The sequence below is a fragment of the Bactrocera neohumeralis genome, chromosome 5, assembly GCF_024586455.1.
Source record: "Bactrocera neohumeralis isolate Rockhampton chromosome 5, APGP_CSIRO_Bneo_wtdbg2-racon-allhic-juicebox.fasta_v2, whole genome shotgun sequence".
NCBI classification, from domain to species: domain Eukaryota; kingdom Metazoa; phylum Arthropoda; class Insecta; order Diptera; family Tephritidae; genus Bactrocera; species Bactrocera neohumeralis.
Genome location: NC_065922.1, coordinates 74,909,224 through 74,929,717, shown reverse-complemented (window position 1 = coordinate 74,929,717; position 20,494 = coordinate 74,909,224). Strand labels below are relative to the sequence as shown.

Sequence of the window (20,494 nt, the reverse complement as noted above, 5' to 3'; positions counted from 1 at the left end):
ATAAATTATATTTACTGAAAGAATTTTATTTTTATTTGTGTAGCTTAATTGTTTATTAAAATATTTTCATTTAAAAGTTTAATATTTTTTTCCTTCTTCAAAAAAACATAAAAATTTCATTGAAACATTTTGCAAAAACACTGCAAATAACTTTTATAAAATAATTAGTTATTAAATTAATTAAAATTTATGTTTTATAATTTCCTAATTTTGGACCTTAATATTTACCATTTAAAAATATATTTTTTGTATACTATATTTTACTAACATTATTTTTATTAATTTTTTAATTGATATTTTTTTGTCTTCTAAATTATATATTTATTAAAAACACTTTTTTATAAATCATAAAAAAAACCTTTAACTACTTGTGAAGTTTAATTTTTTTTATTAAAATTTATCATTTAAAAATTTAATGCTATTTTTAGAATAATAATTTTTCCTTCAAAATTCTATAATATAAATTAAATGAATTAAAATTTATGTTTACTATTTTTTAATTTTTAATAATATTTAAAATTAAAAAAAAACTTATATTTTTTTATATATATTTATCAAAAAAATGTTTATATTATTTATACAAAAAAAATTACATTTTTTTTTATATATTTATCAAAAAAAAATGTATATTATATATTAAAAATATATATTTTTTTTATAAGAAGAAAGCTTTAATTATTTGTTAGATTTTAAAATGTTTATTAAAATCTTATCAAACAAATATAATATAATTTAGTATATTTATTATAAATTATACTTACAAATCTGAAGTTTAAATTCTTTATTAAATCTTATCATTTAAAAATTTAACGCTATTTATTTAGTAAACATTTTTTCCTTATTCACAAAAACATAAAAATTTTATTGAAACATTTTGCATAAACACAGAAAATATTTATGAAAATTCTGTATATAATTAGCACTTTTTGGAAACACAAATTTAAAGCTTTACATTATTTTATTTGAGATTGTTTTTTCAAAGATTCTTTATAATTTTCCATGAAATGAATGTCTACCAGTTGTTGATGTGAGCAAATCGTGCGCGAAGCATTAAAATTATTGACAAAATCATAACTGTAATGTAGCAATTTGAAACGATATTGATATACATACAAACATATATATTATATAATATTTATAGTATATATATCCTCGTTATTTATATACCCCTGAAATTGTTATATACATACATACAAAAATGTGCAGTTATATATACTTACATATAGTAATATATATATTTACAGCTGTATGTAAAGGAAATACAAAAGAAAATCCGAAAAAACTGACATGCTAGCATTTAAGTGTGAATCTGTAACGAAATTACTAAAAAAAAACACAAAAAAAACAATAGAGCGAGTATTTAATTAAAAAAAAACTAATTTTTAAGCTAAGAAAAAAGAAAAACTGAACTAAAACTCAAAATTTGCATAAATTTCATGTATCTTCCTGCGATTGTCAATACTAATTAATAATACAAATTTAAAATAATATAAACTAAAAGTCATATATAGATTATTTCATAAAGTCTAGCGTGAACAATTTAAAAAATTATATATACATACATACATATAATACACACAAGCAGACAAAAATCATCTGCAATTGATTTAACTTGCGTTTTGTATATTTTTTCGGTCTAGAGCAAATTAAAAACGTAAAAACGTATAGAAAACACAATAGTAGTTATATACAATAAAACAAATATGTACTTATATACTTATGTGCATACTTTTGTATAAACCGAACTGTATGTACTGATGCTGACGATGAAAAAGAAACAAAAAAATAAATTATTGAAACATTTTGTTATGATTCTAAAGAAAAAATGGATAAAATAAAACTACGAAGGGTAATTAATTAAATAGAATGTCTTTTATTTGCATATATTGGTAAGTAAATAGCATTTGCAATATGCAAAACAAAATAATTTAACAAAATTTTTATTTATTTTCCAATTTTATTTGCAATTTGGTGATTATTTAAAGTCTCTATTTCATTATTTTCGCAAAAGGTATAAAATTTCATCAAAAAACCTTATTTTTATGCAAAAGCGCCTTCATTCCACCAAACATGCACAATTACGCACTAATTACCAACAAAAACCGCGTCAACAGCGCCGCCGGCGTCAGCGCGTTGATCGGCTGCAAACCAAAATTAATATTTCGCTCAAATCACCAGGCACCCATAACAGCCCAGCAAGCAGCTGCCGCCCAGAAAAATAAATGTGACACCAAATTATGCTGCATGCTTTTAGGCGTTTCTTGACCGCCGCGCAAAAGGAGCGTCACACATTACTTGCTTCACTTCCTGTCGCGCACGTGCTCGACATGCACGCGGCATACTTTGAGGCGCATGCATTTTTGCAAAATTTTGCGACACTTACTGGGCCATTATGCGCGCCTGGTGCTTTGGGTGAAATTTAAATTTTGAATTTTGCAGCCGATCGACGCGCCGGCGCTGGCGGCGCTGTTGACGTCGTTTTTGTTGGTAATTAGTGCAGGATTGTGCATGTTTGGTGGAATGAAGGCGCTTTTGCATAAAAATAAAGTTTTTAATGAAAATTTGCTTTGCTGTGCAAATCCCGAAATCCCTAAAAACGGGATTTGTGATAATCCCGAAATCCCGAAGAACGGGATTTTGCATGTTTGATGGAATGAAGGTGTTTTTGCATAAAAATAATGTTTTTGATGAAAATTTAATTTAGTTGTGATAATCCCGAAATCCCGAAGAACGGGATTTTGCATGTTTGATGTAATGAAGCTGTTTTTGTATAAAAATATTGTTTTTGATGAAAATTTTATTTAGTTGTGATAATCCCGAAATCCCGAAGAGCGGGATTTTGCATGTTTGATGGAATGAAGGTGTTTTTGCATAAAAATAATGTTTTTGATGAAAATATAATTTAGTTGTGATAATCCCGAAATCCCGAAGAACGGGATTTTGCATGTTTGATGTAATGAAGCTGTTTTTGTATAAAAATATTGTTTTTGATGAAAATTTTATTTTCTTGTGATAATCCCGAAATCCCGAAGAACGGGATTTTGCATGTTTGATGGAATGAAGGTGTTTTTGCATAAAAATATTGTTTTTGATGCAAATTTTATTTTCTTGTGATAATCCCGAAATCCCGAAGAACAGGATTTTGCATGTTTGATGGAATGATGGTGTTTTTACACAAATATAATGTTTTTGATGAAAATTTTATTTTCTTGTGATAATCCCGAAATCCCGAAGAACGGGATTTTGCATGTTTGATGGAATGAAGCTGTTTTTGTATAAAAATATTGTTTTTGATGAAATTTGATGAAAATTTTATTTTCTTGTGATAATCCCGAAATCCCGAAGAGCGGGATTTTGCATGTTTGATGGAATGAAGGTATTTTTGCATAAAAATAATGTTTTTGATGAAAATTTTATTTTCTTGTGATAATCCCGAAATCCCGAAGAACGGGATTTTGCTTGTTTGATGGAATGATGGTGTTTTTACACAAAAATAATGTTTTTGATGAAAATTTTATTTTCTTGTGATAATCCCGAAATCCCGAAGAACGGGATTTTGCATGTTTGATGGAATGAAGGTATTTTTGCATAAAAATAATGTTTTTGATGAAAATTTTATTTTCTTGTGATAATCCCGAAATCCCGAAGAACGGGATTTTGCATGTTTGATGGAATGAAGCTGTTTTTGTATAAAAATATTGTTTTTGATGAAAATTTTATTTTCTTGTGATAATCCCGAAATCCCGAAGAACGGATTTTGCTTGTTTGATGGAATGATGGTGTTTTTACACAAAAATAATGTTTTTGATGAAAATTTTATTTTCTTGTGATAATCCCGAAATCCCGAAGAACAGGATTTTGCATTTTTGATGGAATTAAGCTGTTTTTGCATAAAAATAATGTTTTTGATGCAAATTTTATTTTCTTGTGATAATCCCGAAATCCCGAAGAACGGGATTTTGCATGTTTGATGGAATGATGGTGTTTTTGCATAAAAATAATGTTTTTGATGAAAATTTTATTTTCTTGTGATAATCCCGAAATCCCGAAGAACGGGATTTTGCATGTTTGATGGAATGATAGTGTTTTTGCATAAAAATAATGTTTTTGATGAAAATTTTATTTTCTTGTGATAATCCCGAAATTCCGAAGAACGGGATTTTGCATGTTTGATGGAATGATGGTGTTTTTGTATAAAAATATTGTTTTTGATGAAAATTTTATTTTCTTGTGATAATCCCGAAATCCCGATGAACGGGATTTTGCATGTTTGATGGAATGATAGTGTTTTTGCATAAAAATAATGTTTTTGATGAAAATGTTTTTTAATTTTATTTTCTTTGATAATCCCGAAATCCCGAAGAAATTCATGGAAATGGTGCACAAAAATAATGTTTTTGATGAAAATTTTATTTTGTGAAGAACGGGATTTTGCATGTTTGATTGATAATCCCACAAAAATAATGTTTTTGATGTAAATTTAATTTTCTTGTGATAATCCCGATTTTAATAACTGACGCGGGATTTTACATAAATAAAATACCGAAATCCCGATTTCAATGAGAGCATTAAATTACAACTGCATCATTTCAATTATTTCTTAAAAATAATGGGTTTTTCATAAAAACAAGTACTTAAATATTTATTAAAAAACTGTACATGTATAAATGCATAATATCCTAATCACCTTCAGAGTTTCGGTACTGTCCATATATGTAAGTGTTATATTCAGAAATAAATATTAAATATAGCAATCCTAAGATATTTGAGTAATTTTTTAATACAAAAATCACAAAAAATTAAAATTCTCAATATTAGACTTCTTGCATGCGTCGAATAAATTTTTAGCCACGAATCTTTGGTTGGAAATTGTGTCAAATTAGTTCCCAAACTATAGACTAATTGCATATACTCTAAATTTTCACTGTACATCTAACTTATGCCATAAGCAAAATATTTGGCTAATTTACACATTTTACGTCACGTGCTCGTATCGTAAACATTAGCGGATCCTTCGTACGCATGGTCAATTCGTTTGAAAGTTTGAGCTCGCGTGTCGTATCACCCACAAACCTCAAGTCAAAACTTAATATAATATTCACAATCGACACTTTCATCTGCAGTATGGCGTATTTTTGGCCCACACAGCTACGTGGACCCGCCGAAAAAGAGGTGAAAATATAAGGATTTAGCTTTGAATTATTTTCACACGCCACCGTCTCGAAACGTTCCGGTTTGAATGTGTTGGGCTCGGCAAAAACTTCAGATTGACGCCCAAACACATAAGGTGAGAAGCCAATATTTGTGCCAGCCGGTATGAGATGATCATCTAGTATTGAAAAAAAACCTGAAATAAAATAAAAATTTTCGCCAAAAATATTTATACTTACTAATTTTGGTCTCTTCTAAGACTTTGCGGCCGATCAGCGCCACCGGTGGATACATGCGCAGCGTTTCCTTAATACACAAATCCACATAGTACAGCCGATCCAAGTGCTCGCGACTCATAGCTACCGCGCCGATTTCTGTACCGAACACGCCGCATATCTCCTCGTAGCACTTTTGCTGCCATTCGGGATTTCTGCATATACAGTAGAAGAAGAACATTAGCGCCGACGATAGCGTATCGTGACCGGCGAACATGAATGTGTGCACCTCTTCGCGTATATCCACATTGCTTAGCGACTTGCCGTCGACCATTGAGTTGAGTAAAATGTCCAGCAAAGTTTGCTTGCGTTTTAAACCAACCGTAGGTCCTTCCGTTTCGAGCTGTTGTCGCTCCGGCGCATGCGTTAACTCTTTGCGTCGTTGTAAGATCACCTTCTCCGCGTAACTGTTTATGATGGCAAGTGCGCGTTCGGCTTCTTTTGCTTTTGCGGTGCAACGAAAGATGAAATCAAAACGATATTTCATATCGTACATGCGTAGGTGAAGTATGCCCATGAGACTGTACAAAATTAAAGATGAGGAAGACGACAAATTAATGTGTTTGAGTTCGAGCTGGGGGTCGCATTAGCTATGCGGGCACTTAAAAGCTAAGTTCTGATAAGTTACCTAAATAATTGATCTACGTTGTCCAAAGTAAAAAACTCGGAAACCTGACTAAAAAAAAGAAAACTAGAACGTTTTAGCTTTCAATATATATATACAGGTAACCCGATCCGAAATTGTACCAAGTCAACAGTTGGAACTTGTTTTCGAAACGGAATTTCGGTTCCCCTACATCAGCGTTGGTTGAAATTCTGTAAAATCCTCAGTTTTCATGGCTGAAACTTGTTTTGGCTTTCTGACTGACAGTTCTATGTCGATTATAGTTCAATATCGTTTCAATTACTGGCACACAATAATTTTGGAATGTAGAACCTACGGTTTGTGGAACCAATTTCGATTGTTTCCCAAATAAGATGCGATGCTTTTGATTACAAGACCTGACTTAACTTCGATATTTTAAAAATCGGAAGTGAATTTTTCGGTCTTCGACTCCAAATCACCACCAGATGCCTGCTTTCAATGGACCGGAAAGTAAAGCTTCGTTGTACGCTTGACTTTACTTTGCCATTTTTTGCATAAAAATAATGTTTTTGATGAAAATTTCATTTTCCTGTGATAATCCTGAAATCCCGAATTCAATATTCGCCACGGGATTTTGGTGGTTGATCGAATTAAGCTGTTTTTGCATAAACATTATGTTTTTGATGAAAATATAATTTAGTTGTGATAATCCCGAAATCCCGAAGAGCGGGATTTTGCATGTTTGATGGAATGAAGGTGTTTTTGCATAAAAATAATGTTTTTGATGAAAATTTCATTTTCCTGTGATAATCCTGAAATCCCGAATTCAATATTCGCCACGGGATTTTGGTGGTTGATCGAATTAAGCTGTTTTTGCATAAACATTATGTTTTTGATGAAAATTTAATTTAGTTGTGAAAATCTCGAAATCCCGAATTCAAACATCGGCGCAGGATTTTTCATGGTTGGTGGAATGAAGGTGTTTTTGCATAAAAATAATATTTTTGATTAAAACTTAGCTTTGTTGTGCAAATCCCGAAATCCCGAATTCAAACATCGGCTTCGTTGTACGCTTGACTTTACTTTGCCATTTTCGAAATCGTAAGTGAACTCAAAAGCAAAGTTTTATGTATACTTGAACTAAATCTTAGTAAGCTCTTGTTGAGTTTGCTTTACCTGTTTAAGGCCTTCACGTATTCAGAATCGGCATTGCGTTGCGTCTGTAGCTGCACACCCATCGCCGTATCTGGAATTATAGATATAAAAGAAGCACATTCAATCAATTGCGCAAAACTCGCCACACAGACAAAAACCCACCGCAAATCGTATCCAACATACATAGGCCCAAAAAGTGACGCAACTCAAAGGGTGTACCTTCCATGCATAGTCCGCGCATTTGCTGCACCAACTCCAAGGAATGCTCCTGAAAGCAACTGAGAAAATTGTCCAGCATCTTGAAGTGAAATGTCGGGGACACAAGTTTACGACGCTGTTGATATTTACGACCATGCGACAGCAGCAGACCGTCGTGCATCCAGCATTTCATATAACGATATTGATCTGCTTTTACCGCCAGCTTATTTGAGCTGAGCAAAACTTCGACATCGTGCGGATCGTGTACAATTATATTTAACTGCGGACCCAGCCACAAGCGGTACGTCTTGCCATATTTATCACCCAATTCTAAGCAGCGACTTACAAACTCATGTGCTTCGACGTTGAGGAAGGTTAGCGCATTGCCAATGATGGGCAATGCCGGTGGACCGCTAAAACGGCCGGCTAAGACGTAGAGACGAGCGTACTTGGCGTAGCAATAGGTGAGCAATGCGACCAGCGAACTGCACACGAGTATCAGGGGAACCGAAAACATCACAATGATTTAAATTTACGAAAAATTTAAATTATTTTTTTTAGTAAATACAGTGCTTTGTTTCACGTTTGCGTTTGCGTAGCTTACCGTACACACACACTCTGCGAATGGTTAGAAAACACTGTGTATGAAAGGAGCGCGCGCAAAGGCATTTATACTGTTTAGCCGGCTTCCTCGACCTACATACAGACATGCATACACACTGACACACAAACATTGAACTTGATCGATATGCAACGATTACGAACTAATAAATGTTATTAAACTTTAATTTAAATAAAAAACTTCACATATGCAAGTACCTACATATGTATGTTTGTATGTAGGCATAGTATTGTGTGGATCGACACTCGCTAATAGTATTTAAGCAGCTTAAACAGGGAGGCTCAGTCACATTACCAGCTAGGCGCGTTAATCGGTTAGTTCATGGATGTGTCTGTACGAGTGCGGCTCAATAAGATTCTGGAAAGTGGCATAAAGAAGATTCGGCTTATTTTATGTCCCAAGACACTATTTTAGTTCGACGGATATCATGGAAAGATTTACAAAGCTCTTTTAACTTAGGGAGTATATTTTGGTAGCCCTCTTGTTTTAATCCTCACACACTTTGACTGCATACCGGATCATCTGGACCATGGAGTCGCCATACCGAACTCTGTCGGCTTCTTCTATGCCCATATACCGACGAGGGAGCTATGGGTGGGAAGAAGCCGTTGGTGGAAAGGGGCATTAAGCTTCTTTACGGTTGGGTCAAAGCTTGGTGGGAAGGCGATCTATTCGAGGTAACTTTTACTAGATACCCCTCAGAAATGAAAAGCACTGCAGCAGCAATATTGAAGTTCGACTGCAAGTAATATTTCGGCTTTACAAGAGCCTAGCGCAGAATCAGGAGTGGAGGTGAAACGTTTTCGGGAAGAAGTAGCACATGTATTGAGTTAGATGGGGTAATATGGAAATTGTAGTTGATACCGTAAGGGAAGTATTTTTCTTCGCTAAGGAAGCTCTTGGAAAATGGCGAATTCACGCTTAATATAATCTAACTCTTAGGAGGATTAAAACTATGTACTGCTGTGATAAAATTGAAAGGTGAATTTTTAATTTATACTTCGCGTGTTTTCTGTAATTTGGTAGTACTGTTAGTGACATCCATGCTAAATTGTACGTCAAAATATTCATTAGTATTTGAGATACGCGTCGTTTTGTGAGGCTCTAAAAGTGAATTCTTCGATTTTTACTATGTCCGAATTTATTGAAGAAAGAAGTGCGATAATGCACCATCTCATACTACGAGTATATTGGTTATTCGTGATCATTTCGCTACATTTTCAATTAATATCGTGCCGCAACCATTGCATTCGCCTGATTTACCTTCGTGTAACTTCTGGCTATTCAGCAAATTCTCATGACCATTCGGAGGACACCCTTTTGACTCAATTGAGGATATAAAAGCTGAATCGACGAAGGCTCTAATGACCATCACGACGGAGGATTTCTCCAAGTGCTACAATGACTGGAAAATTCGTTGGCATAAGTGTATTGCAGCGGGAGTGGATTGCTTTGAAGGAGATGAAATGGACAAAATTCCCCTTTCAATTTGATCTCAGTAATATATCCTTCTAAGTATTTGCAAGTGTATAAAGTAGTGCAATTGTGTGAAAAAAACAGTGCTTTACTTTTATCGAATAGTTAGAATAAAGAAACCATACCGACAAAATTTTGTTCGGGTTAACGCAGGGCATATGAGTTCAATTCTTAACTGACAATCTGAAGCTTTAATGGAAAATTTATATATGAAAAGGTGAATATAAAAAAACTTCTACCTCCCGATTTGGCAGGTTCTGTTTGTTTGCCTGACCTCGACAATCAAAAGTATATTGCCAATTGGCGTGTAACCTGTCCGACAGGGGCAATGCGCTCTTAAACAGTTCCGCTTGCGACGCAAAACAGGCTTTTCCAAAAACATTGTGATTGGTTTAAAAGTAATACAATGTAAATAAAAGCCAAATTTAATTAACACTTTCACATTTTTTACAAAAACACAACTTTACGCTTATAGGTATACAAACTGACTCACTTATGTAGGTATATACATATTTGCGAGCAAGAAATGCATTCATGCAGTTCTGTAAGTCAGGTTCAACTTTGGCTGAAGTCTCTATTTGATATTCAAATTTGTTAATGCTTAGCTTTGAAAACTTGTTTAAATGGGAAGAATTTATTAGCTTGCTTGTAAGTAGAAAGATTTTACGCATTATAGCAATCGTACATGTCAAGATGGGGAAACCCGAAATTTGCAATTCACAAGAACCATGAAATGATGCTAAAAACTTCTGCGCCAGATAGCAAAACTGTATGTAAATTAGGCAAGTTCTTAAATAAAGGAGAAAGTAACGTCATCTCCGAGTATATAGGAAGGATCTTACGAAGATAATTTATACTGTCTGGCCGAATAGCCGCATTTGCAAAGCCAAAAGCATGCTGCCTTTCATCGGTCTTTTCAGGCAAGGAATCGAAAAATGCAGAAAATTGTGGAAGGAACAACAAAAAATTGTATGGTAAAGGTTCAAAAGAAGAACAGAGTTCGAATAAAAGTGAATAGAAGAATAAATGTTTAGATATGACTTCCTGCATAGCCATATCGAAAAGAGTCAACAAATACCATACTGAAGCTCGATGAAAAGAACTGGTGGATTGAGTGATCTAGACTGAAAGAAAAACTGTAAGTCAAATAATTGGGAACTGGAAGACCATCGGAACCCAAGAACATGTTAGCAAAATAAGGAAGAGAATCAATCATGACCTGCGAGTGTGTTCCTGGCATGACTTCTATTTAACGGTATTAAGTTCGGAAAGCTCTAAAAAAAAATTAGTCAACCCCATATACATTTTTTTGAAGACTTTGACAGCAAATTCAGAAACCAGCTAGCTTAAAGCAATAATAGTTCTAACAGAAAATAAACTAACGACGAGGAAGAACTATTATTAGAGGAAAAGAAGGCCAGCAGTACTTAAGCGCTACATACGATTTGAAAGAAAGGTGAAACATATAAACATAATTTTATAATGAAGGTTTATCATTAAATAGATGAGTATAATTATTAATAACTTTAGTTGTGTGTTGCATATCAATCCTTTAACACTTTCCGTTGAACTGCTAATGTTTAGCCAACTTGATTTTTTTTTAGTAAATCCTCGGTTTCAAACGGAACATCAAAGGATCTTTGGTACGCAGTATCAGCTCAGCTATAAGTATCGGTCCTTCCGTGCCATCACTCACAAACTCGATCTCAAAATGACGCAGCACATTTGTCACGATACTCTTTACCTCCAACATGGCGAAACGTTGACCGATACAGTTACGCGGGCCAGCTGAAAACGGAATATACGCATAGGGATTCACTTTCTTCGCATCATTTGAAATATCGAATCGTTCCGGCTTAAAGATGTTCGCATCGGGGAAAATACTTTCCTGACGTCCCAAATATAGCGGCGAGATACCGATATTTGTGCCAGCAGGCAAAACTTTGCCATCTTCCAAAAGAGTGGGAAACGAAAAAAATATTAGCAATACGCAACGCACCCAAACAAAGAATCTACGCACTTATTTCACATTCCTGCGTTACTTTCCGACCCAACAGCGGCACCGAGGGAAACAGGCGTAGCGTCTCCTTAATGCACAATTCCACATAGGTTAAGTTATTTAACGCTTCATAAGTCACCGGCTTGCTTGTGTCCTTGCCAAAAATATCGACAATCTCCGCGTAGCACTTTCGTTGACACTCCGGATAGGTGGCAATGTTGTAGAAGAAGAAAGTGATCGCTGCTGAGGTGGTGTCGTGTCCCTCGAACATGAATGTGTCCACCTCTTCGCGTATATCCAAGTTACTCAGCGGCTTGCCGTCGATCTCCGCGTGCAATAGGATGTCGAGAAAGGCTTGTTTGCGTTTGGCGCCCACATCGGCGTCATTGTCCGTTGCGCTATAACCGTTCATGGGGTTTTTGTCGGCGGCAGCATTAAGCGGGTTTTCTTGTGCGCGTAGCAACTCTCTGCGCCGCTGCATGATAATACGCTCGGTAAAGCCGTGTAGAACAGACAAGGCACGCTTCTCTTCACGTGCCAATTTGGTGAATCGATAAGTCAAATCGAACCGATAGATAATGTCGAACATGCGTTTGTGTATCACGGTAGAGATGCTGTGCGTGTGGGAGGTTTGTTTATACAAAAATTTAGTGTTTTATAATTCGAAAAGAGAATTTCGAATTTTAGAAACTAATTTGTGTTTTCAAAACAAAAAACACAAAATTTTGTGTTTGCTAAGACAAATGTTCAAAACTTACGTTCTAACGGCTTGCACGTATTCTGAATCAGCATTGGTTTGCGCATGCACAGATACACCCATGGCAGTTTCTGGAAAAGAAAAGAAAATAAAAAGAAAAAAATAAAACACTGAAAATTTAAAAATAATCTTAAAATAATACTAAAGGAAAGGATCACACAGAGCAACAACATCATGCCTCAGGAAATTAAAAATGGTTTAAAAAAGGCATTTCAACAGTTAACCTTGGAAATCGCGCTGGCAGCGCTGCATCGACGCAGAAGGTAACGATTGGTTCAATAAATTTTTTTTAAATCGACTCAGTCCTATTACTTTCCGGACAAACCTTGTATGTTTTCAACTCTAAACAGATTACAGAAACCGAATTCGTTATTAAAATATTTACATGTTTTTCAATAAATTTCTGTTCCAGGAAAACGAGACACGGATCGATGTCATTGGCCGGTGTAAGACAAAATCGATTAAGAATGCAGAGCGTTATCACAGTTTCAGACACACTGGAACATACAAGTACATACATATGTATATATAAGTATATACATATGTGTGATTTATTAAATTTTTCAGATTTGTTTCGTCTCATGTCTTGGAAAAGAATCTGATATTTTACACTATTTAATTACGCCTATGTACGTTCAAATTTTTATTTGCTCGATAAGAATTCAAGGTCGAGCACTACGTTAAAATAATAGTTTTTGTATACAAAATCATAAACAAATTAATTTAACGTCACTGTCTGTTTTTTTTTTATAAACGGGGTTAAGTGGCAGGGCAATTGTTATTTATAAAAAAAACAATAGTTGTTTTTAAGAGTTCTAAATTATTATTTTTCGTTTGAGTTAATGTTTTGGTTTTGAAATTTTTGAAATAAAACACTTATCGGCGCTACTAGCCTTTCAGGCGTCACAGTCTTCATTATGTTTATTCCAACATTTCTGAAGCTAACACCATTGCTAAGTGGAAACCCCGTTGATTGTCTTGAGAATACCTCTTCTTTTAGTACACAGAACATAAACACACAACACTTTACCACAAATCGTATCCAGCGTGCAGAGATTTATCCAGTCGTATAAATTGAAACCACTATTGCTCTGCAAGCGACACTCGCGCTCTAAATTGGCGACCAAAGTGCGTGATTCCCGCTCAAAAACTTCGATAAATTGATCTAAGATTTTGAAATGAAAGGCCGGAGTTATGGCCTTACGCCGTTTATGCCATTTGCGCCCACCGCTGACGAGCAGTCCCTCTTTTAGCCATGGTTCCAGCCTTTTATATTCGCCCGCTTTCTCAATAAATGCCATCGAACCCAAAACCGCCTCCACATCCCGTACATCGCCCATTATTACATTCAATTCGGTACCCAGCCACACTTTCATAGTATTACCATAGATTTCAATTAATTCATTCAGTTTTTGGATCTGCACATGTGGTGGCTTATTGACGAAGTAATGTGCATGTCCTATAATGGGCAATGTCGGCGCTGAGGGTATATCGCGCGTCACATCGATCAAATGTTTAAATTTCAATTTGTATATCAGCGCTGCGGCGGTAAGAACCGTCGCGATCGCGAGCAAACCGAGCGTGAGGAACATTTTTGAAAGACTGAATTCTTGCCCGGCGGTTCCAGAGGTCCCAACGGGGGAAATCTTATCAGTCGATTGAATTTAACAGTGGCTACCGAAATTGCTTAATAAACTTTATACTATGAGCTTATCAGTGGATTTACATTAATTGTACCAATATATGTACACGTGGACGGGCTTTTTTGAGTATACCCAGCAACAAATCTATCGCAATCGAGCTCGGCTCAAATATATAAACTAAAGCACGTCGGAATGTAAACTAGTCCCTCACACTGTAGTGATTCTAAGACTATGGAGCCCAGCAACAAATCTAAAAAAATGGAATCGAAATCGACCTCAGGCTGCTCAAATATATAAACTAAAGCACGTCGGAAAGTGAATTAATGAAAACTAGTCCCTCACACTGTAGTGATTCTAAGACTAGGGAGCCGCTGAAAACTTTAAGGGTTTTTTGGTAGAACAGGACCTACATTCTTATCAGTATAAAAACTAAAGGTTAGATTGGCTTATTTTTGTAGGCCAAGCGTTTTATACACGAAAGGTAGGGTTATAGGCAATTTGAGGTATTTTTTTGATTTAAAATTTTTTTTAGTAGCGGAAGTCTCAGATAGAAATTCAAGATCACTGCGTACTTTTTAAGGACTTCCCCGAAGTTTGAGACTATCTGCGCTAAGCCCTAAAAATCCCACTGTGTATCAAATCCACAACCTAGGAAATATTTACCGAAAATTTAGTTATACATGTGTGCATACGCGATAAGCGACTTTATTTTTTGTAAGCTCAAGAATCGTGGTAGACAGTTTGTACGTCAAAGTCCAGCTGATTAACACCAACAATACAAATTGTTGAGGAATAATTATGGATTTATGAACATACACTTATGTATGTCAATGTAATCTTTAACATTTCGGCTTTAATACTTTTTAAAAAATTCGATGGAGGTACTTATAAAGATAAGCTATATAAAATCGTAAATTGTCATTGATTAGAATTTCAAACCAAAGCAATAACAAAACTATAGACCAAAATAAAAAATTAGAAGTTTATTTTTGTATTTTCTGAAGAGGGTACTTGCAAAATAAATGAGTGAGTGTATGCCAATTTCTAGGGGGGAAATTAATCGGAGAAAGGCAAATTAAAAAATACAAAATCCTGCAAATTATCGACCACTTACATACATGGTCACGAAAAAAGTTGTAAAGGCCGTTTCTTTGTACATATATTTATATCAACGACAAATTATGTGTCCTACAAAACATTTCTGCGTTCTATAAAAACCTCAGAATGACTTGGATGAAATGAGAACTTTTTTCATGTCGAATAACATTTTAATGTTGATCGTTTTCGACAATCCCTTTTACTGCAATTTAGAGGTTCTTGTGATTGTAATTAAAATAATCAAGATTCTTTACACTGATGGAATAATGTCTCAGGCGGAAAAATGCCAAAAAGAAGTCGACCAAAATAATATTTATAATTTGTTTATTTATTTATTAGTATAAATATAAAAAAATTGGTTGAAGTTTGATTAGAAATACGAAAAGACTTTTTTGACTACCCAATAAATTTTTTATATACTTACGATTGGAAATCTGTGAGTATATTAAGCAATATTTCGAAAATATTGCGCTGTATTGTATTGAGAAAATATATTTTGTTAAATTAAAAAGCATTAACTCACATAAGTACATTATTATATCTATGAATTCTGCGTCAGCATAAAGGAATGCCCAAATGTTACGCACGATTGCTTTAAATGAAATGATACGATTTATAAAATCATAGTATGTCTAGCCATAGTAAATGTACGTATGTATGTATGTATATACAAACACAAATATAAACAATCTATCTACAATCTACAAGCACAATGTCATTGATGGAAATTTTGTAGCATTTGTTTTTCGCGAAAAATTTTCCACATATTCCAATAAATGTAAATACATACATATACATATGTATGTATATGCCTATGTTAAGGTAATTATGCAGTATGTGTGTTCGTAATATGCTCGACTATCTGACGCCATTCGCGAAGAGAAAACAAAATTTCAATGATTTCCATTTTTACGCCGCTTACACGAGGGCGTGCAAAAATATGCAAAACCATTGGAAAAATAAAATAAACAAATAATAATAAAAATGATTTGCACCAAAATAGACCAAAGCTCCAAAAATAACGCGAACTAGCCAGCAATAATCTAATAATAACTTTAGCAGCATTGCATTTGCTCGTCATTAAACTTTGTATTTAAGTGTGACGTAAAGCAAACAAGTGCCGCACACCTGGCTGGATGCGTAAACAAACATTGCTTTGTATGTATTGGAGAATATGTTTACATGTGTGGAATGTACAACTACTATTTCAGTTGATTTATTATTTGTATACGCGTAAAATTTGCGAACGCGCCAATGCCCGGTCAAGACCAATACCAACAACGTTTAATGTTAACGTCATGCGGCAAGAAAACATAACGGGGAAAAATAAACGTCAGTTGGCATACCATGGCGATGAGTCATCGACATTAACACATACAAGAAGATCATCCGAGATCCAAAAGCAGAGTGAATAAATTCGTTCTTGTTTTCATTTTTGCTTTCACAAAGATCCGGCCCGCCGTTTCCTCTCTGTCAAGGACGCCCATGTTGTTTTCGAAATGTTCTTGATCTCCTCTACAGCTAAATAACTCATATAAGTAGATATATGTATGTTTATTTGTTTTTCATGCACATGTGGTCAAGTACAGGCACGTAAGATATAGGCTAATGACCATAAATTCGGCAAATTCCATTACATATTATATTAATCGTTCTAGTATATTTAGAATAATTTGTGTGGGCGAATATTTTTTTTCGAGTAATTACTAAGCACTGCCAGAAGTGGTGGTGACCAATGCGACGGAGAATGCGTGAATTCTACTTGTATGTATGTACATACTTTTACAGATGTGCCCGTGACTTTTCAAGCTGTTAGCTTTCCCGGCTGGCCTGACAATATATGAGAAAGCAAGGTAGGCCGTTTCGGCAGGCTAGTTTACAGTGAAGTGATGATGCGGCCTGGCAGGTTAGTTTACACTGAAATGCCTGGCAGCATATAAGAAAGCGCAGTAGGCCATTTCGACAGGCTAGTTTACAGTGAAGTGATAATGCGGCCTGGCAGCATATAAGAAAGCACAGTAGGCCGTTTCGACAGGCTAGTTTACAGTGAAGTGATGATGCGGCCTGGCAGGTTAGTTTACAGTGCGGCCTGGCAGCATATAAGAAAGCAAGGTAGCCCGTTTCGACAGGCTAGTTTACAGTGAAGTGATAATGCGGCCTGTGAGCATATAAGAAAGCACAGTAGGCCGTTTCGACAGGCTAGTTTACAGTGAAATGCCTGGCAGCATATAAGAAAGCGCAGTAGGCCGTTTCGACAGGCTAGTTTACAGTGAAGTGATGATGTGGCCTGGTAGGTTAGTTTACAGTGATGTGCCTGGCAGCATATAAGAAAGCGCAGTAGGCCGTTTCGACAGGCTAGTTTACAGTGAAGTGATGATGCGGCCTGGCAGCATATAAGATAGCACAGTAGGCCGTTTCGACAGGCTAGTTTACAGTGAAGTGATAATGCGGCCTGTGAGCATATAAGAAAGCACAGTAGGCCATTTCGACAGGCTAGCTTACAGTGAAATGCCTGGCAGCATATAAGAAAGCGCAGTAGGCCGTTTCGACAGGCTAGTTTACAGTGAAGTGATGATGTGGCCTGGCAGGTTAGTTTACAGTGAAATGCCTGGCAGCATATAAGAAAGCAAGGTAGGCCGTTTCGACAGGCTAGTTTAGTGAAGTGATGATGCGGCCTTACAGTTTCGACAGAAGTGATAATGCGGCCTGAGCATATAAGAAAGCACAGTAGGCCGTTTCGACAGGCTAGTTTACAGTGAAATGCCTGGCAGCATATAAGAAAGCGCAGTAGGCCGTTTCGACAGGCTAGTTTACAGTGAAGTGATGATGTGGCCTGGCAGGTTAGTTTACAGTGAAGTGCCTGGCAGCATATAAGAAAGCAAGGTAGCCCGTTTCGACAGGCTAGTTTACAGTGAAGTGATAATGCGGCCTGTGAGCATATAAGAAAGCACAGTAGGCCGTTTCGACAGGCTAGTTTACAGTGAAATGCCTGGCAGCATATAAGAAAGCGCAGTAGGCCGTTTCGACAGGCTAGTTTACAGTGAAATGATGATGTGGCGCTGGCAGTGAAGGTTCGCAGTTAGTTTACAGTGAAGATGCCTGGCAGCATATAAGAAAGCAAGGTAGCCCGTTTCGACAGGCTAGTTTACAGTGAAGTGATAATGCGGCCTGTGAGCATATAAGAAAGCACAGTAGGCCATTTCGACAGGCTAGTTTACAGTGAAATGCCTGGCAGCATATAAGAAAGCGCAGTAGGCCGTTTCGACAGGCTAGTTTACAGTGAAGTGATGATGTGGCCTGGCAGGTTAGTTTACAGTGAAATGCCTGGCAGCATATAAGAAAGCGCGGTAGGCCATTCCGACAGGCTAGTTTACAGTGAAATGCCTGGCAGCATATAAGAAAGCGCAGTAGGCCGTTTCGACAGGCTAGTTTACAGTGAAATGCCTGGCAGCATATAAGAAAGCGCAGTAGGCCATTTCGACAGGCTAGCTTACAGTGAAATGCCTGACAGCATAAAAGAAAGCGCGGTAGGCCGTTTCGACAGGCTAGTTTACAGTGAAAGTGATGATGTGGCCTGTGAGCATATAAGAAAGCACAGTAGGCCGTTTCGACAGGCTAGTTTACAGTGAAATGCCTGGCAGCATATAAGAAAGCGCAGTAGGCCGTTTCGACAGGCTAGTTTACAGTGAAGTGATGATGTGGCCTGGCAGGTTAGTTTACAGTGAAATGCCTGGCAGCATATAAGAAAGCGCAGTAGGCCGTTTCGACAGGCTAGTTTACAGTGAAAATGCCTGGCAGCATAAAAGAAAGCGCAGTAGGCCATTTCGACAGGCTAGTTTACAGTGAAGTGATGATGCGGCCTGGCAGCATATAAGAAAGCGCAGTAGGCCGTTTCGACAGGCTAGTTTACAGTGAAATGCCTGGCAGCATATAAGAAAGCGCAGTAGGCCGTTTCGACAGGCTAGTTTACAGTGAAGTGATGATGTGGCCTGGCAGGTTAGTTTACAGTGAAATGCCTGGCAGCATATAAGAAAGCGCAGTAGGCCATTTCGACAGGCTAGTTTACAGTGAAGTGATGATGCGGCCTGGCAGCATATAAGAAAGCACAGTAGGCCGTTTCGACAGGCTAGTTTACAGTGAAATGCCTGGCAGCATATAAGAAAGCGCAGTAGGCCGTTTCGACAGGCTAGTTTACAGTGATGAATGTGGCCTGTTAGTTTACATGAACGGCCTGGCAGCATATAAGAAAGCAGGTAGGCCGTTTCGACAGGCGAGTTTACAGTGAAATGCCTGGCAGCATATAAGAAAGCACAGTAGGCCGTTTCGACAGGCTAGTTTACAGTAAAGTGATGATGTGGCCTGGCAGCATATAAGAAAGCACAGTAGGCCGTTTCGACAGGCTAGTTTACAGTGAAATGCCTGGCAGCATATAAGAAAGCGCAGTAGGCCGTTTCGACAGGCTAGTTTACAGTGAAGTGATGATGTGGCCTGGCAGGTTAGTTTACAGTGAAGTGCCTGGCAGCATATAAGAAAGCAAGGTAGGCCGTTTCGACAGGCTAGTTTACAGTGAAGTGACAATGCGGCCTGTCAGCATATAAGAAAGCACAGTAGGCCGTTTCGACAGGCTAGTTTACAGTGAAGTGATGATGCGGCCTGGCAGCATATAAGAAAGCACAGTAGGCCGTTTCGACAGGCTAGTTTACAGTAAAGTGATGATGTGGCCTGGCAGCATATAAGAAAGCACACTAGGCCGTTTCGACAGGCTAGTTTACAGTGAAATGCCTGGCAGCATATAAGAAAGCACAGTAGGCCGTTTCGACAGGCTAGTTTACAGTAAAGTGATGATGTGGCCTGGCAGCATATAAGAAAGCACAGTAGGCCGTTTCGACAGGCTAGTTTACAGTGAAGTGATGATGCGGCCTGTGAGCATATAAGAAAGCACAGTAGGCCGTTTCGACAGGCTAGTTTACAGTGAAGTGATAATGCGGCCTGGGAGCATATAAGAAAGCACAGTAGGCCGTTTCGACAGGCTAGTTTACAGTGAAATGCCTGGCAGCATATAAGAAAGCGCAGTAGGCCATTTCGACAGGCTAGCTTACAGTGAAATGCCTGGCAGCATATAAGAAAGCGCAGTAGGCCGTTTCGACAGGCTAGTTTACAGTGAAGTGATGATGTGGCCTGGCAGGTTAGTTTACAGTGAAGTGCCTGGCAGCATATAAGAAAGCAAGGTAGCCCGTTTCGACAGGCTAGTTTACAGTGAAGTGATAATGCGGCCTGTGAGCATATAAGAAAGCGCAGTAGGCCGTTTCGACAGGCTAGTTTACAGTGAAATGCCTGGCAGCATATAAGAAAGCGCAGTAGGCCGTTTCGACAGGCTAGTTTACAGTGAAGTGATGATGTGGCCTGGTAGGTTAGTTTACAGTGATGTGCCTGGCAGCATATAAGAAAGCACTGTAGGCCGTTTCGACAGGCTAGTTTACAGTGAAGTGAAGCCTGGCAGCATATGAAGCGCAGTAGGCCATTTCGACAGGCTA

At 36.9% G+C, this 20,494-nt stretch overlaps 2 protein-coding genes and 1 long non-coding RNA gene across 11 annotated transcripts; 1 reads left to right on the top strand and 2 right to left on the bottom strand.

Annotated features, from left to right (window-relative positions):
• The first annotated feature begins 2,565 nt into the window (after nucleotides 1-2,565).
• On the top strand, nucleotides 2,566-6,804 carry LOC126758922 (uncharacterized). Of its 9 annotated transcripts, none has more exons than XR_007666918.1 (5): nucleotides 2,566-2,659; nucleotides 2,761-2,861; nucleotides 2,963-3,063; nucleotides 3,377-3,477; nucleotides 6,668-6,762. It is a non-coding gene; the product is annotated as an uncharacterized LOC126758922 (long non-coding RNA). The 9 variants fall into 9 exon arrangements; XR_007666917.1 differs by lacking the exon at nucleotides 6,668-6,762 and adding an exon at nucleotides 3,881-3,994; XR_007666920.1 differs by lacking the exon at nucleotides 6,668-6,762 and adding an exon at nucleotides 3,680-3,763.
• LOC126758915 (cytochrome P450 4d1-like) lies at nucleotides 4,470-10,845 on the bottom strand. Its single transcript, XM_050473361.1, has 4 exons — nucleotides 7,330-10,845; nucleotides 7,189-7,258; nucleotides 5,391-5,947; nucleotides 4,470-5,329 (listed from the first exon to the last, which is right to left on the bottom strand). The coding sequence occupies exons 1-4, from the start codon at nucleotides 7,880-7,882 to the stop codon at nucleotides 4,962-4,964; spliced, it is 1,548 nt and encodes a 515-aa protein (XP_050329318.1). The 5' UTR covers nucleotides 7,883-10,845; the 3' UTR covers nucleotides 4,470-4,961.
• Nucleotides 10,846-10,935: 90 nt separating this feature from the next.
• LOC126758913 (cytochrome P450 4d1) lies at nucleotides 10,936-13,811 on the bottom strand. The gene is made up of 4 exons (XM_050473359.1): nucleotides 13,250-13,811; nucleotides 12,221-12,290; nucleotides 11,484-12,076; nucleotides 10,936-11,413 (listed from the first exon to the last, which is right to left on the bottom strand). The coding sequence occupies exons 1-4, from the start codon at nucleotides 13,809-13,811 to the stop codon at nucleotides 11,064-11,066; spliced, it is 1,575 nt and encodes a 524-aa protein (XP_050329316.1). The 3' UTR covers nucleotides 10,936-11,063.
• Between the last annotated feature and the right edge of the window lie 6,683 nt (nucleotides 13,812-20,494).

What these genes read in the sequence shown, in the direction of transcription:
- LOC126758915 (XM_050473361.1), bottom strand. Translation starts at nt 7,882, where the DNA reads ATGTTTTCGGTTCCCCTGATACTCGTGTGCAGTTCGCTGGTCGCATTG. An exon ending in TATGTTGGATACGATTTGCG is followed by an intron (nt 7,259 to 7,329) that starts GTGGGTTTTTGT and finishes CTATAATTCCAG; the next exon opens with ATACGGCGATGGGTGTGCAG. An exon ending in TACGTGAAGGCCTTAAACAG is followed by an intron (nt 5,948 to 7,188) that starts GTAAAGCAAACT and finishes AATTTTGTACAG; the next exon opens with TCTCATGGGCATACTTCACC.
- LOC126758913 (XM_050473359.1), bottom strand. Translation starts at nt 13,811, where the DNA reads ATGTTCCTCACGCTCGGTTTGCTCGCGATCGCGACGGTTCTTACCGCC. An exon ending in CACGCTGGATACGATTTGTG is followed by an intron (nt 12,291 to 13,249) that starts GTAAAGTGTTGT and finishes TTTCTTTTCCAG; the next exon opens with AAACTGCCATGGGTGTATCT. An exon ending in TACGTGCAAGCCGTTAGAAC is followed by an intron (nt 12,077 to 12,220) that starts GTAAGTTTTGAA and finishes CCACACGCACAG; the next exon opens with CATCTCTACCGTGATACACA.